Below are 16,577 nucleotides of genomic sequence, written 5' to 3'. Positions count from 1 at the left end.
AGTGTGCGTAAGTGCATAACCTATAGAAATGTTAAACTGAGAGCTTGCGTGTTAAGCACAGTAAATTCAATGCGTTACTGTCGTCATACAGAACAAGTATTAAGGTATAGCTCTGCATGTCAAAAACAGTTATCGAAAAATGTGTGAAATCGAAACATACTTAAACAATGGTCACGACATTATTAAACATGTAAGTATTTGTTCTATTCACGTGTAAGGAACGGGAGATAATACTTGATAATTTGTTTGATGTGAATGTAGGAGTTCATTACCTTTTTATAACCAATTACAAAATTTAGAAATTGTCTCGAACGAAAGTAAAGAGAAAAGGTCTCTTACTATCTTCGTGCTTCGATATCGTATTATCTAGTAATATAAAACCAACACTTTTCTTATTTGAAGACAGAACTAATTAATTCTTTATATCTACTTATTATCACACGCCATACCCTGTTTCCCATGTAATGTAAGTATTAAGAATATTTTTATCTTACACATGTGTAAAATACTTTTTAAGCGTTTTCATTGGCTTAGTTTTCGTTTGAATGACCAATCGCATTTTGTTATTTTGCTGAAATGACGTTGCAACATCAAATGACGTCACGAAATGTTAACAACGTTCGGGATTTATCATTATGTTTGCGTAAATATTTATTTAATTTGCTCAATTAAAAGTATGTGATACAAAGGATCTGACGCTCGTCCAGGTCGGACCTCAAAGACCTCGTGAAGACGCCGGTAGGACCTGTAAATAAACTCTGATATACACATACATCTGACGCTCGTTGTCATATAATATCATATTTTATTAAACTCGCCCAGGAAATTCACAATTTTACAATAAAGCAGCAGCCACATAATGACATTGAAATTCCTCATTAGACACTGACATGTCGATGATTGTATCACGCCGTTGTCCCCTAGTTCAGGGTGAATCTAGTGAAAAATATATTTAAAACAATCTGATAGAGACGCCATTACAAAATGTGGGCTTCGCAACGAAACAATTTACATCAACAAATGAACACCTTAAGGGACGAAATAAACATTAGTCATTACATAATACAGCGGATAACATTCAATACAGATAAATATGAATCATTTCGATTACGAATGCGAGTAACATTTTACTTTATCATAGTAATTCGGATGTATATATCTAACCGTAACATTATATGATGTATTTTTCATCGAAGCCTGGACGCTGGCACGAATTACACGCAGTTCGTTCATAAAGAATTTCAAAACCCTGTCGCTTTCAACCGAAGCTTCACTCTTTCGACTTAATTTAACATGAGATTAAACGTAGTTTGACCATTACATTACGTATTTTCCGACTTGGATATTTGTCTTATGAACAAAATAACTTAAATACATGAAACATATGCATGTGTTATTTTAAGTACATGTATTGTGTTAACAGTGATAAATAACGTATTCACAGTGTCGTGATGTTAATGGTATTTTTGAAGTTTACTTTTACAATTTTTGGAGACACATGAGTTGAGTTTAAACCTATTTATTTTAGCTCGATTTCATCGAAAACCTCAGGCGAATTGAAACGTTTTCGAGTCCTTTTCTTGGGTTAGAACCATGGCTTGGTCTTTGGAACGCACCGACAGTGGGGATCTAACCCGTGACCTCCCGATCGCTAGGCCGACACCCTAATCATTAAACCACGGCGACCTTAAAATATTCGGATACTTGATGCGGTCAACCGAATACCGATTTTTATCCCAAGAAAATATCGATCATAAAAATAAGTTGTGCGTGTTGACCATTATCAGTGTCTGTTTACATACAAGGTTGAAATAAAACAATTTTAATTTTCTGTATTGTAGCAAACGAACACAGATCTGACCTCGTTTAATGACTTCGTTCGCGCATACGCGTGTATTTAATCCCCATGCTTAAGTCACAGTTCACTAAGACCATTTTTTTTTAAAATCGGGATCTATAAACGTAAATAACCTGATTTATGCAATTAATCGTCTGCTTATCCCGAGGGAGACATTTTTTGTTTAAGGGTTACGATACGTGATATAAACATTTCAGGCAACGAACTACAAAGTGAAAAGGGCCGTCATATGAATATAGATAGATACTATAGATATTGTAACTTCTGTTTAAAACGCAATGTTTATGTAATTGAAGACAAATTCCATGTTGTTTTAGTGTGACCATTATATGATGAGATAAGACTTAAATATTGAATGGACATAATTAGACACAATTTATATATATAACTTAAAATCTATGGTATACAATGATGTCGGAATATGACAGAAGGATTGTACTGAATAGTTTCTCTTATAATGTGATATCGCACTGATAAGAAAAATGCCGCGTATTGCAAAATTTTGAAAAATTACAATCAGCAATTTTGTGAATTTATTGCCCATATGAAAGCAGCGGAATTTTTTTGATTTTCGATAGTACTTCAGTAGGGCGGCGTACACGAATAACAAACAAATAGCCCACTTTCGCTATCGCCTGCTGTCTGAATAACCCGTGTCAGATTGTGTCAGCTGTAAATAACCGAATATATGAATTATTAAGATTGGATCAGGCTAAAGATATCATATGGGTCGCGTCATGTGAAAATGGGTCTTATAACATATGCGGTCCGCGTGGCTCCAGACGAGCCTGTGCATTCCTTTAGTCTTGTTAGGAGCTTCCCTGTCCAAAATACCAAAAGACCTCCAAACCTTTTTTATGACATTTTTAATATTTTGTACTTTTATTTTTGAAGCGAAAATAAACCTCAAATAGTAAAGGTATACTAATTGTGTACTTGCTTCTTTAAAACGTTTAATTTCTCACAGAGCAATTAAGTTTCAGGACACATACTACAGGTCGTCAATATCATCCTGGTAATGACCTTAATGCATGAATATATTTAAGTACCGTTACAATTAATAATTAAGTTTCCGCACTAGAATCGATTAAAATCGATTCAGTCGTACCTAATTAAACTTGACGTGTACCAGGTCAACTTTGACGGACTATACTCATGCTAACACCAGGGGAGCTTTTATCAGTGAAAGGTCAGATGTCGGCTTAGCAAATTACAAACCATCGATATTACAAACTGCCCATAGCGCAATACATGTAAACACAACATCGGTGAACCTAATCCAAAGGCGGCGACAGACACACGCGGAAGAGACGTGCGACACCCCTGTCTAATAATCGTCGCGGGTGAGCACTTTTACATCTTACTCCTCTGACACAGTCGTTATGGTCATATACGGCTTATTTATAGCTCCTGCTCCGATAGTTAAGTAGTCCATATTATCAGTGATTTCTTGTTTGTGGCGTCTTCTTATGTTATGCAATTCCATTCTATTTGCTTCATAATTTAACAACCGGTAGATATAGAAATTGTTTTCGGTTAAAAGTGTAAACTGAAATAAAAATAGAAAAATTAAACAATAAGGTTGTATATTGCAACAAGGATTGGATACTAGCCAGTCAAATCTCTGCACGGAGATTCCATTTCAATGCATCCGTATCCACATACGTTCCATTTTTATGGTAATTGAAAAATGGAAGCGCTTTCGCATCAACACGCATCATTAACGAATATTTATTATGTTATTCACGTACAGTAAAGTTGAGTGAATAAGAAGAATATAAATATTTTATTAAATGCGGCCGACAAATGTACATACCTGCTTGAACAAATAATTTAACCGGATAATAATTATATATATATATCGTGTCAATTATTTCAAGTCTTGCCGTAAAGTAAGTTCTCGGTCCATCGCATATTTGCTCATTTACCCAAATTACCAGCAAACATGTTGTTTTCCAACATCATTATTGCGTAACCGAAAGAAGGGATAGCGGCTAGGTTGATCTACACAGCGTTTTGAACCAGCAATCCATATACGTTTATATTTCTTAAGCTACGACCTTCGTATCGTGTGTGGTTTTACACTGGCTATAAATAACTCCCACTCAATGTTAGGCGTCTCAGTGAACTAAAGATAAAGTGAAATATGTCAGATGATTTAACCATAGCGTGTCACAGTAGTATGTGTCTATAGTTGTAAATAACACTTGTCGATGCACATTGCCTGTTCAAACAGGCGGAATAAATATATAGTGCGACAGATACGTCTGGCTGTCAGTTGAGCTTTGTATTTTTTCAAGAATATAACTTAAAGTCATGGCGTCTGATTTGAGTTCCCAGTTCACATGGAGTTTGTACCAGAAGGTTTCGCTTGGCGGAGGGAATGTGCTAATTTCACCACACAGTGTCGGCTCGGCGCTGATGTTAGCCTGCCTAGGGGCTCGGGGGAATACCGAAAATCAGATCGGAAAGGCTCTGGGGTACTCGGGAAACACCCCTGCGGAATGGCACGCGGCGTTTAGTCAAATGAACTCGCAGATGAAGCAATCCAGGGACGGTGACGATGGTGTTATTGTCGATATTGCAAACAAGATGTTCGCTAGGCTCGATCTAGACGTTTTGGAAAAGTACTCCAAAGATGCAGACGAGCTCTACAAGTCTGGAACCGAGCTTATGGATTTTGCGACGAAAGCAACAGAATGCCGTCTTGCGATAAACAAATGGGTCGAAGAGCAGACAAACAATAAAATTCAGGATCTTCTCCAGGAGGGGACTATTTCAGCTTCGACAAATCTCGTATTGGCAAATGCGGTCTACTTCAAGGGAAAGTGGGATAAGCCATTTGAAGCTTCGAACACCCAACCGTTTGATTTCTATAAAACGGCTACGGAAAGTATGAAAGTTGATATGATGAGAAAAAAATTCGATTTGAGATATGTGTCAGATGAGGCTTTGAAATGTAGCGCTGTGGAAATACCGTATCAACACCGAACTGTTACCATGACAATTATCCGACCCGACTCAGTAGAAGGACTTCCGGAGCTCGAACGGAATCTGAGCGCAGAAAATCTCTCGAAATTAATGGAGAGAGCTCGTACAGAAATGAAAGCGAAGGTAGACCTTGGCCTTCCGAAATTCAAATTTACGGAAACTACTGATCTTTCCCGAACTCTTCCAGAACTCGGCATAACCGACTTATTTGATCCGTCTGCCGTCGACTTGAGCGGGATGACAAGCGTTGAAGGTGTTGCGTTCACTGACGTCATACACAAGGCGTTCGTCGACGTTAACGAAGAGGGAACGGAGGCGGCAGCGGCGACTGCGATGATTTCGCGTATGATGATGATGCCGATTGATGAAGTCACCTTCATTTGCGACCGTCCTTTCTTGTTCCTCATCACCGATGTTGCCAGCTCGGCCGTCTTGTTCATTGGTCGCTTCAGCACACCGTAGTTACAGCGCGCGTTATTAAACAATATCATGGATTAGGCCTACATGTACTTATACTGGCTTTTTTTTATTTTAACGTCATTCTAAAAAAAGTGAAACGTTCGTTAACAACTTTCCTTGCGGAAGCTGTAACTCTTGAGAGGAACGCACATATTTAATTCCTGTTATTGTAAAAACACTATACTGTTATAAATTGACCAAATACTATCGGTAGATTCATGTATAAACTATAACAAACTTAAATATCATCCAAATTTATTCAGATGTTCAATAATTGTACGTATTTAAACTAAGCAAAATTTTTCGTTTTGGGTATACATAATTTACGTCATATCTTCTATAATTTTCTTCATGCTTAAACTATATTTTCGAACTTACTGCTTTGTACTTGCGTTATTAACCGCCTAAATAATTTATAATTACATATATTTTCCAATAATTGCATTTGCTGATATCGATCGCATTTGTGTTTGCAGTTGATGATTATGTATCACATTGTGGAAATAACACAAATATAATTAATGACAGCATGTAAAGAGCGTTGTTTCCGTGTGTCATCTAAAGCATGACATAATAACTGTGCTGTGTATACGTTTCCAAATGTGTCATGTTCAAACTAAGGGTCATCAGCTAATGCTTTGATTCATATGAAAAGTTACTGTTCACTTATGGTTGTTAATTTGCACTAAATCAGTTCGTTTCCCTACGTGGTCGAAAGTATTGTATAGTTCTTAATAGTTAATTTTCTCTACTGGAATAAAATCATATAGCAATTGCAAACATGTCTTTGTAGATATTCCTTTTATCTTATATGTGAATCTAGTGCACTAGTGGGATGCATTTCCTCAGTTACCGCAATCGGACATTAATCTTTGACGTGCGTTTTATTATGGTACCCGGCTTTTTTTTCGAAATTTAACTACCTAAACCCTGTTTTCTGCGTTTTCCTGCATGCAAACGAATTGAATTTTGTTAGTATTTGTATGACGAATATTTTTATTTCCATTTTCAAAAGAAGACATGTTTGTCTTTAAATGCTGGGCTAGCAAAATCTATATCTTCTTAAGTTTTCTTATGACCAGTTCCAGCATATGATCTTTACTTCATAATTGTTATGCTCTAGCTTGGCTACATTTTGTCTCAACATAGTAAGCTAATGGTGAATTATGAATACTGCACATGTATCGTTAAGAAGCTGGCGAACCATTAAGTTATTAAGTGAATTCATAGTACACTATGAATGCTTGTAAGTAAAACAACAAATTCGTGGAGTACTGTGAAAGTGAGTTATTATTCGAATGGGATCAACTGAAAGGCACCCGAACTCAAACTTTGTTGTTTAATTACCGATTAACATTTAAATGTGTCTAGCATTTCCTAACCACGTTATTTGTTGATGTTGTTCACCAACAACAGACTATTGTAATATTCAAATAATATAAGAAAATGCTTTAAAATACTTTAATATGAAGAAACAATCGTTAAAGGGGCCTTTTCACGTTTCGGTAAATTGACTAAATTGAAAAAAAATGTTTCAGATTCGCAAATTTTCGTTATAGTTATGATATTTGTGAGGAAACAGTAATACTGAACATTTACCATGTTCTAAAATATCCATATTATGCATGTTTTGACGATTTAAAAACCTGAAAATTATAAAGCGTTGCAACGCGAAACGATTGAATAATTTGGAGAGTTTTGTTGTTGTTAAATTTTGTAATACTACGAACATTGCTTATATATAGTATAATATTCATCACACATTCTATAAGCGCCGATAGCCTAGTGGTATCTGCGATTGACATTTACTCAAGGTGTCAGTGGTTCGAGTTCGGTTGAGGGTGACTTGTTTTTCTTTCTTTATTTTTTTTTCTTGTTTTTTTTACTGAAGCTTTTTAGATCCAATGTTTACATTTATCAATTTAAATTATTTAATGACAAACTTCAATAAATGCTAAAATCTGTGAAAAGGCCTCTTTAAGATCCCATGCGAAAGTGTATCATTTTTTGATGAGCGATATATTGTTCGTTCCCCTCGGCAAGTTTTAGTCAATATATTGGAGACATCATATCTAGCGTCTGCTCAGTTTTGACATCTGGTGGTCATTCTGATTCAATCTTTGACAGCTGAGAATGTGTCATTGCTAGATCGCATTAAGCTGTTAACGTAGTTTGGGCTTGCAAGCAATATTATTATGCTATTAATTTGTTAAATTCATATTGGCTTTGTTATTGAGATGAAGACAGCCGTATTGGCCAAAGGCCGCAGTCCAAAGGGCAATACGGCTGTCTTAAGCTCAACAACAAAGCCAATATGAATTCAACTAATTAATGTCAATTTTATTAAATAACTTTATGATATTATTTAGCAAGAAAAGCTTGAATTTCACTTTCGAATTACAGGTTTTGCTATTAAATGAAGTATGAAGTTTTAAAAAATAGCAAAATTTCTGTTCTATACAACTTTTCCCAGTTTATATTCCCATGCAAAATGCTTTGAAAATGTTATGTACACCAAAAATAACTTAAGCAGATATCTTGTTAATTTAAAACGAAAATTTAATATTGTTGCAAAAGGAAACAAATGTTCCATGCATTTAATTTCAGAAGAATAATGATTATATCATTAATATTGTAATATGAAGGCGATATTACTGATACAGCATAGGAACAATAGCATTTAAACTTATTATATGACGAAAGATGCTTTCTAGACATTACATGATGCAGGAACACAATTTGACAGGTCGCAAAATTATGCAAAATTGACCTGAAAAACATTCCAGCCACACTGGATCCACTACCGTTGTTTTTAATACAACTCAGAAAGACAATAAGGATTGAAAACTTACTTATTGCCATTAGGAATTGCATTTGTAATATGTAAATCTTCCATGAGTGCGAATTAGTTTTGCTTTCAGCGCTCATTGTAGCTTGAACATGTTTAAAGTTGTTAGCAAGTCTCAACTTGTATGGGGCGAACAAATTGAACACATTCTCGTCTGATAGTATAAAGTTAATTAATAAAACACTGATATTGACGGTAAAACGATGGGTAAGTACGAGTGAGGTAAATCTATTTCATTAATTATATATTCATCATTATATTCAGCACACGAAAATATAGCTTAGAAAAAACATGCATAAAATCAATGAGTCGCGCTCTGAGAAAACGGGACTTAATGCATGTGCGTAGTGTCGTGCAGTCCGCACCGGCTCAATATGAGCGACAATTTCCGCTTTATTGAATTTTTCGTTTACAGGAAGTCTCTTATAGACTCAAGGCGGAAAATTTCGTCTATGCTTAGCCTGTACGGACGTCATTCATTTAGACCCGTTTTTCAAAGCGCGGTTCAAATAAATTATTCCTGTATATCGCAGCTGATTCTCTGATTGCACAACACCTCTATAACGTGCTTAATAGACTAATTCACTGACAGGCTTGTTTCGCGATTCTGATTGTCTCTACCGTTGGTTATCTCAGATGAGAAATGATATTTAAGGCAGTGAATCGGGTGGCTATCTGTTTAACTTCCATCTCTAAATCGATATTTGTTTTCGATACGCAGGTCTAACGTCTCCGGCGCTGACTTAAAACTAGTAAAATAACACTGAAAGTATTACAACGCATAGTAAAGCTTGTTTAGGACAACTCGCATACACTAAAGAATGTATTTTTTGAAACCACTACACGGGGAAGATGAACACTTCGATTCCAATTTGTTCATGTCAATTTATGAAAACTGAATTAAATATAAACAAAATGATTGTATACTAGTGTGCGTTGCGTTTGAATGTAAGGACTAAACAGCTGTGAAGGATTTGAGACTCCTTTCTGAGACCAGTAAAGAGGAGACTGGCATACAAAAATATATTCGGTGTAGACCTTAGTACATAATAACGTCGTGTAAATATATATGATAACCTTATTTGGAGTAGTGATTAAACCTATCTCTGAAACAAGACCTGCTTTCTCTTTGTACCAATTACAACATATACGTGTATAAAGATAATATGACCTAATAACTAGAATAAGAACAAAAAAGGCATGGCTTAAAAATCACTATACAAGCTATTCGAAAGAGACAACAAACCTAATGCAATGGCGTTTTATTTAATATAATACACATCGTGCACACTATTTTATCAATAGAGAACAAATCGAAATGATCATTGTCCATATGTTGACTTCATATAGCAAGCATCACATTTCGAGCATTAAGTCATGTAAACGATTCGATAATACACATGGTCACAATAAACCATCACAATCAATTCAAGGTCGAGTGCGCTGACAACACACGTTGTAATGGCAATAAGCGACACCCGGGTGCGTGACCTTCGGACAGTCCGCGTCTTTCTTGCACTCTATCAGTGACCGATGCTTCTTCATTAATGAGTCACCAACGCGACAGCCCCAGCCTGAAGTGTATGCAGGACATTATCTTAGATAGAAGGACGGAAGGAAGGACAGTAGATCGACGAAAAGAAAGGCGAGTGTTTAATATATAAGGTCTCATTCGGTTACCGGTATATAGCAAATTTATTCACTTAGTGTTATTTCATCCTTATGTTATGTGCTGCAACCACATACTGATAAGTTTATTTTAATTAGGTGTATTTCGAAGCTACCTGTTTCAGTAGTTTAAAGTCAAAAGGTCTTACCATCGTCTTCTTCTTCGATTTGATCATCATAGTCATTCTTTTTCTTTTCTGGATCTTCAGGTAGGTCTTCCTCTTCCTCGCCACTTGGTACATTGTCAACGTCAGTTTCTTGCTTCATATTAAGTTGTCCCTTCATAAATGCATCTAGGTCAAAATCAGGGTTTGCTTCTGGTGTAGTATTGGGAACTGTTTCAAGATAAGAATTTCCCTCATCCCCACCACTTTCTACATTCTCTCGGGCATCTACTTGTTCGATGTCAAGGCGTTTCTTTTCAACATCCGCAAGGTAACCGATAATTGGAGCGCCCTGGTCGTTAATGAGTGGTACTACCGTGTTTGGTGGTTGATATGCATCCTCGTTGTCAGAGTCTAGATCAGCTGATTGCAAAGAGAATAAAAAACGGACGGGCTAATAAATACACTCACGAAAAATATATAATAAATAATTCAAAATATTGCTTAAATGGAAAATGCAAATTCTAGCTTTTTCTATAAATAACTCATCGCTCTCTTATTTTCTTGGTGTAGTATTTAGAAATGTTTTACGATCAATTGTGATCCTCACCACTTGGTACATTCTCTCGGGCATCTACTTGTTCAATGTCAATGCGTCTGTTCACAAAATCCTCAAGGTCACCAATAATTGGAGCGCCATGGTTGTTTATGAGAGGTACTACCGTTGTTGGAGGTTGATTTCCAACCACGTTGTCAAAGCCTATGCCATCTGATTACAAAGAAAATAAAAAATGGGAGGATTTATTAGTTCACCGAATGAAAATATACTTCATCAAATTATTGTTTAAATGGACAATTCAAATCCTGTTTTTTTCTAACAATAACTTATCGCGTGATAATGTTCTTGGTGTAGGTGTAAGAGCTGTTTCAAAATTAAAGTCTGAATGTGTACCATTCTCACCATTTTGCGATTTCCCCGGCACATCTACTTGTTCAATAGCAATTCGATTCTTAACAATATCATCAAGGTCACCAGTATGTGCAGCGGCTTGGTCGTTAATGAGAGGTTCTACCGTTTTTGACGGTTGATTTGCACGTACGTTGTCAGAGTCTAGTCCAGCTAACACAAATAAAATACAATTGGGCGGGTTAATTATTGAACCTATGGATAACATAGTTTGCATTTACGTATGCACGAGTCCCAGAATCGCCACTGAAATGTGAAAGTCACAATCCAGTACCATATTTAGGGAATAAATAACAATCGTGGCTTGAAGATGATTGTTATGTGTTAAATGTTGAAAACATCTTTTTTTTAATTCGTGGTTTGATCATTTTTTAACAATAAACATATGTTAACATGCTCATTATAAAAATTCTTAACAACACATTTAGTGAGCGTGACCTTCAGGCTGGATACAACCGTTCAATCATAGATATATGACATATGTACTTGGTATGCACAACACGTTCAATATTTGTTACAATTTTGCACATCTTACTGTTACTTTCGATTTCACGTACCCTTGGTATCCCGACAGCATCTACCAACCCCATCCTTATTTATGAACATGCATGTGTGTCCGACCCGACATTTGAAACCGGCACTACAGTAACCGCTTTGCCCGTGTTCGCATACATCCAAGATATTTCGGCAGCATTTACCAAATCCGTCCTTATTCATAAACATGCAAGTATGCCCAGTCGGACATTTGTGAACAGCGTCGCAGTAACCACTTTGTCCGCGTTCGCAAACATCGAAATCTACACAAAAAAAAGAAATTCATAGTCTCTGTAACCATGATACCGTGAACCGTTTGGCGAATGCCGTAGGGACCTTATCACAAAGGGACCGTTTTGCAAATGTTTCAAATAAATGACTGCGATTCACACATTTAATTAACTAGTATGGTACAAATGAAGGCAGTTACACACTATGGATTATTAATTGGACGCGACAGGGTACAAATAATGTAGCGAGTTTTGCAAGTCAGTATGAGCTTAGCTACGCTGGGCGGAGCGTCGTTGTATACAATCGATATTGGCCAATGAGAGTGCACGCTTTGCATGAGCGACAGCACTCGTAGGCCTGCATTAGCTGCAGTAAAATTATGCATACGACAATTAACTCGGAACAGTGGTGTAATGGTTGATCGATGGCTTAGTAAACGAGAGGACCCTGGTTCGAATCCCGCCCTGACCACTGGAATTTTTCTGAGCAAGAAATTTATCCCACATTTGCTCTTCTCGAGGAAATTGCGCATTACATGCAAAATACAGTTAAAGCATATATTTGACGTAAAGAATTTTAATAACTTAAAGTTGAATTCATTACATACCACTAAATTGTTTTGTCGAATTCTCAAATTGGCATAAATAAATTTGTAATCCGAAACACACTTCTAAATTTTATTGTAAACGCCACGTAAACAAATTGTAGCTTCAAATAAACAGTGCTTCGTGTATTTTTGCGATTTCTTTGTCTCTGTAAAAAGCGCGCAAAAACTTTGAAGACGTGTACAACGTCACGTGAAATGTGTTGGTGTATTTATTGAACAGCAAGTCAGGCGACATACGTGTGTTCAGTTGGAAAACCCCGTCTTGATTGGACATTATTTCATCACATCTTTTAATTGTCACATATGCGAAAAATTCATTTGCTACTTTAGAAAAAAGGCGAATGTTTATGTTTATGAAATTCTTGAGTTTACCATTTAAAACGGAATATACGGGATAATCTGGCATTGAATAGCGACGAGAAAAGAAGTAAGTATGCAGTAATTGATAAGATTGCGCTGATACGGATGCATTGGGGAATCGATCCAGTTGGGATTATGCGAGTCTATGCGTGAGAAAAAGTGTTCAGCAATGAAATAAATGTCGTTATCCATGACTTTATAGGTTTTTTCTTAAAGAGTCATAACGGACCAAAATAACGCCATTAGTAACGTACAGAGGAGGCTCATCTTTCTACGTTATGTAATTTGTCATGTCGGCAAAATTGTTCCTCAATAATTTAAAGAAAATAATTAAAATATTAGATACACATAACACAACATGTACATGATTCTAGGCTAGTTATTCTCCAGCAAGGAAACCAACATTCTAAAGATGGTTGCCATTGCAGGAACCAATTGCGAAAGAAAAAGAGACGTTATTTTGTCTAAGTTATCTCTATAACATAACTATTAGGATAAACAGTGCACCCACAATTCGACCCGTGCTTTAAGACACACTCTTTATAAATTTGAATGGGTTTTGTTCAGTTCAAACGTGCGATACAAAGAGCTGTAACATAATTTTCAAAACTGAGTCGCGTCTAAGATTATGCAATAGCGTACAAATTCAGTGCCTTCAGCGCTTTGATTAGTTATACTATTAGTAACTGATGGTGTATGGGCTATATACACCTCGGTAATTTCATACCTTACGAGAGCCAAGCTCTAGTATGGTATGAAAGTACGTAGGGTGTATATCTCATACACCATCCGTTACTAACGATTATATCTCAACCGACTACTCGATTACTCGGGGTGTATGGGAATTACAACATGGGCACTTGGGCGCTCTTAGTCAATCGGATTAGGTCATTTTCGTAGGATCACCGTAGGAGGTGAGGTGAAATACACTTAAATACATTTTTGATAAAAAGTAATCAATAGTTGCAACAGAAAATGTTGTGGAGCACGTGCAAATAAGAGAACACTACAGAAGGAAATAAGTGTTTAGTTTTAGACCGCAAATTTAAATACAAAAAGGGAAATTCTAAAAATATGTAAGTTCAAATTCTTGAGTACTGCACATCTATATAAAAAGATTAACCTATTTTATATTTTTCAATTTGATACATCTTTCAGTATTAAATAATTACCACGGAAACAATAATGATGGCATGTGTAACAACGACCACCTGTTGCCAAACTACTGAAGGATTAAAGCTATCCCTTGTGTTCTCGGGCTAACTTATTCACAGTAGTTTACTTTACGGTAATTGCCATTATTAAGTTTACTTTTCGACGTTACAACTATGTATTATTTCGCAAAAGCATTGCCTTTATACTTATAAACATAATTGCAAACATACAAGGCAGTATTTCTTCAAAGTCTCCACTTGAGGGGTGGCTGGTTCCGGTGGCAGGTAAAGTTTCAGGGCCTGAATTATGTACAGTAACACATCAGCAATCATGTCATAATTGTTGGTTCCACATGACAAAAAATATTGTACTATACTATTAAATAAATAAATATATATATATATATATATATATATATATATATATATATATATATATATATATATATATATATATATATAGTTATATAAGTAAAATGTAATAATCCAGATTGTGAATATTATATAATAAAAGTAAAAACACGTGTCTGGGATTTTAAATATATATTGATTTAGCCAACGCGTTTCGCATAGCTCATCGGGGCATAATACAATATATTACAACGTCAAAATGTCATGGAGATAACGTCATATCAATTATGACGACATAACGTCAATAAATATTAAATGAAATTTAATTTGGGTTTAAATACATGTATAAAATGTTGTTCTTTTGCTAACCTAGCTGAAATATTGTTCGAAAATAGCTTATAAAATGGAAATATTTTAAATTTTGGTTCATTATGTGAACATTCATCTAAATGTTTACTTAAAGGCATCTGTCTTGTTGAGGGGTCTCGCATTTGTTGTTCATGGACAGATCGCCTATTTCTAAGTCAAACTGGCGATAAACTTAAAAATAGGCGATCTGTCCATGAACAACAAATGCGAGACCCCTCAACAAGACATATGCCTTTAAGTAAACATTTAGATGAATGTTCACATAATGACTATATTGTATTATGCCCCGATGAGCTATGCGAAACGCGTTGGCTAAATCAATATATATTTAAAATCCCAGACACGTGTTTTTACTTTTATTATATATATATATATATATATATATATATATATATATATATATATATATATATATATATATATATATATATATATATATGTTTTCATCTTCGCAAAATGATTTACACTCAGTGACTAAAGTGTACATCCCAATTTTATATGCTGACACGTTAATCTCACATGGACGGGTATAAGCCTCTCGACAAAACATGCGTGCAGATTCCATTATCCCTTTACATTGATTTGACTAATAGCTGAGAAATGCTTATATTGTTTGCAGCATGTATGTGAATAATCCGGCCGAAGTAAAAATGCGTGAAATATATGTCGGACTGTTCTGAATCATAGACTGTATTTATGTTAAGCAAAACTGTTATTTACAACGTTCTTTTTCCACCATATCACAAATTGTTAATCATATATGATAATTGACAATGTGATTGAAAGTTTTTGCTTTTGATGAATCGTTTTTTAAGGGAATGCTTATTTCCACTTATTCCATCAACGCTGTTGCCTCCAGTTATGTCTTCCTTTAAACATAGTATCGCACAGTAACGGGTATGCAATTTACAGTTTACCAGTATAAATTTTGATATTTCTATAAAACACAATTACCGAGAAAGTGTTTTGACGTCAATGTCAATGACATGACAGCAAATAAAGCCGAAACATTTATAATGTAATTGTTGCTCTCGGAATGTTTACAAAAGTACGTACTGTAACACTAAACACACATACGTTTGTCAAAATACTTAAATAGCTAAGCTTTTATTTATAAATACCTGGTGCATTTTTACAGCACTTGCCAATCGACTTTCCGTCAGGATACTTGCACGAGTAACCATTAGAACATTTTGACAAGCTGTCGCAGAATCCGGCTTGACCGTATATGCAAATTCCATCTTCTGAAAAAACTGTTGATATCTCCAGATAAATAGAAATAGAGCACGCGACTTGCGTTCATGCAAACGATACCTTATATTTGGTGGTAAATTGTGTTATTTTGTAATTGATTTGTTTGACTGGTATATTAGTTAATTGATAAATTCCTCGTATTGTTCGAGATCAATATATATATATATATATATATATATATATATATATATATATATATATATATATATATATATATATATATATACCCTTATTCAAAATAAATATATTTAGAAAACATATATTTAAATCAATAAACAAGTTTTTCTTACCGATAATTGCTGTTTCAGGTGGACCATTTCCGATACTGCTTGACGTTCCACCAGCACTTTTCGTTCCTTGTAATATATCTTTGATCTGTGGAACGACTTCTAGACACATTGATCGCATTGTATGAAATACAAATATTATTTTGTAGGAAACATATATTCCCAACAAAGAGACCCTTAAAGATTAAGTATCGTTCCGAAACTCAAGATTTGTAAATGAGACTTTTAATGTGCTATCATTATACGAAAAAAATATGTTTTTAAACAAATATTTTGAAAACTAATATACATGTTTTTTCTTACCAATAACCGGTGTTTCTGGTGAACCATTGCCCATGCTACTTGTAGTTCCGCCAGTACTTCCGGTTCCTTGTAATATATCCCTGGAGTTTGGAACTCCTTCTACATCTATGTCATCATTATTTGTTCCATCTTTACTTTTCTTATTTTTGCGGGTTCGACCATTTCTATCGGGCTTATCAACATCTTCATCAGTCGAGCCAACGCGGCGCCTTTGTTGATTTTTGGATCCGGT

At 35.4% G+C, this 16,577-nt stretch overlaps 2 protein-coding genes and 1 long non-coding RNA gene across 3 annotated transcripts; 1 reads left to right on the top strand and 2 right to left on the bottom strand.

Moving 5' to 3' along the window:
• The first annotated feature begins 3,956 nt into the window (after window positions 1-3,956).
• On the top strand, window positions 3,957-6,088 carry LOC127842537 (leukocyte elastase inhibitor-like). The gene has a single exon (XM_052372073.1). It carries the CDS (start codon window positions 4,175-4,177, stop codon window positions 5,309-5,311), a length of 1,137 nt encoding a protein of 378 aa, XP_052228033.1. The 5' UTR covers window positions 3,957-4,174; the 3' UTR covers window positions 5,312-6,088.
• Window positions 6,089-9,414: 3,326 nt separating this feature from the next.
• On the bottom strand, window positions 9,415-14,147 carry LOC127843159 (uncharacterized). The gene is made up of 6 exons (XM_052373013.1): window positions 14,013-14,147; window positions 11,453-11,692; window positions 10,890-11,048; window positions 10,539-10,697; window positions 9,974-10,351; window positions 9,415-9,730 (listed from the first exon to the last, which is right to left on the bottom strand). Exons 2-6 carry the CDS (start codon window positions 11,616-11,618, stop codon window positions 9,585-9,587), a joined length of 1,008 nt encoding a protein of 335 aa, XP_052228973.1. The 5' UTR covers window positions 11,619-11,692; window positions 14,013-14,147; the 3' UTR covers window positions 9,415-9,584.
• A 1,534-nt stretch (window positions 14,148-15,681) lies between these two features.
• LOC127841423 (uncharacterized) lies at window positions 15,682-16,548 on the bottom strand. Its single transcript, XR_008030973.1, has 3 exons — window positions 16,346-16,548; window positions 16,046-16,144; window positions 15,682-15,754 (listed from the first exon to the last, which is right to left on the bottom strand). It is a non-coding gene; the product is annotated as an uncharacterized LOC127841423 (long non-coding RNA).
• Window positions 16,549-16,577: the final 29 nt, after the last annotated feature.

This window comes from Dreissena polymorpha, chromosome 8, assembly GCF_020536995.1.
Source record: "Dreissena polymorpha isolate Duluth1 chromosome 8, UMN_Dpol_1.0, whole genome shotgun sequence".
Classification (NCBI taxonomy): domain Eukaryota; kingdom Metazoa; phylum Mollusca; class Bivalvia; order Myida; family Dreissenidae; genus Dreissena; species Dreissena polymorpha.
This window is presented reverse-complemented; position numbering and strand designations above follow the sequence as displayed.

Coding starts and splice junctions, on each gene's coding strand:
- LOC127842537 (XM_052372073.1), top strand. CDS start 4,175: ATGGCGTCTGATTTGAGTTCCCAGTTCACATGGAGTTTGTACCAGAAG.
- LOC127843159 (XM_052373013.1), bottom strand. CDS start 11,618: ATGTTTATGAATAAGGACGGATTTGGTAAATGCTGCCGAAATATCTTG. Junction 10,352..10,538: donor CCGAGAGAATGTACCAAGTG/GTGAGGATCACA, acceptor CTTTGCAATCAG/CTGATCTAGACTCTGACAAC. Junction 9,731..9,973: donor AATCGAAGAAGAAGACGATG/GTAAGACCTTTT, acceptor CATACACTTCAG/GCTGGGGCTGTCGCGTTGGT.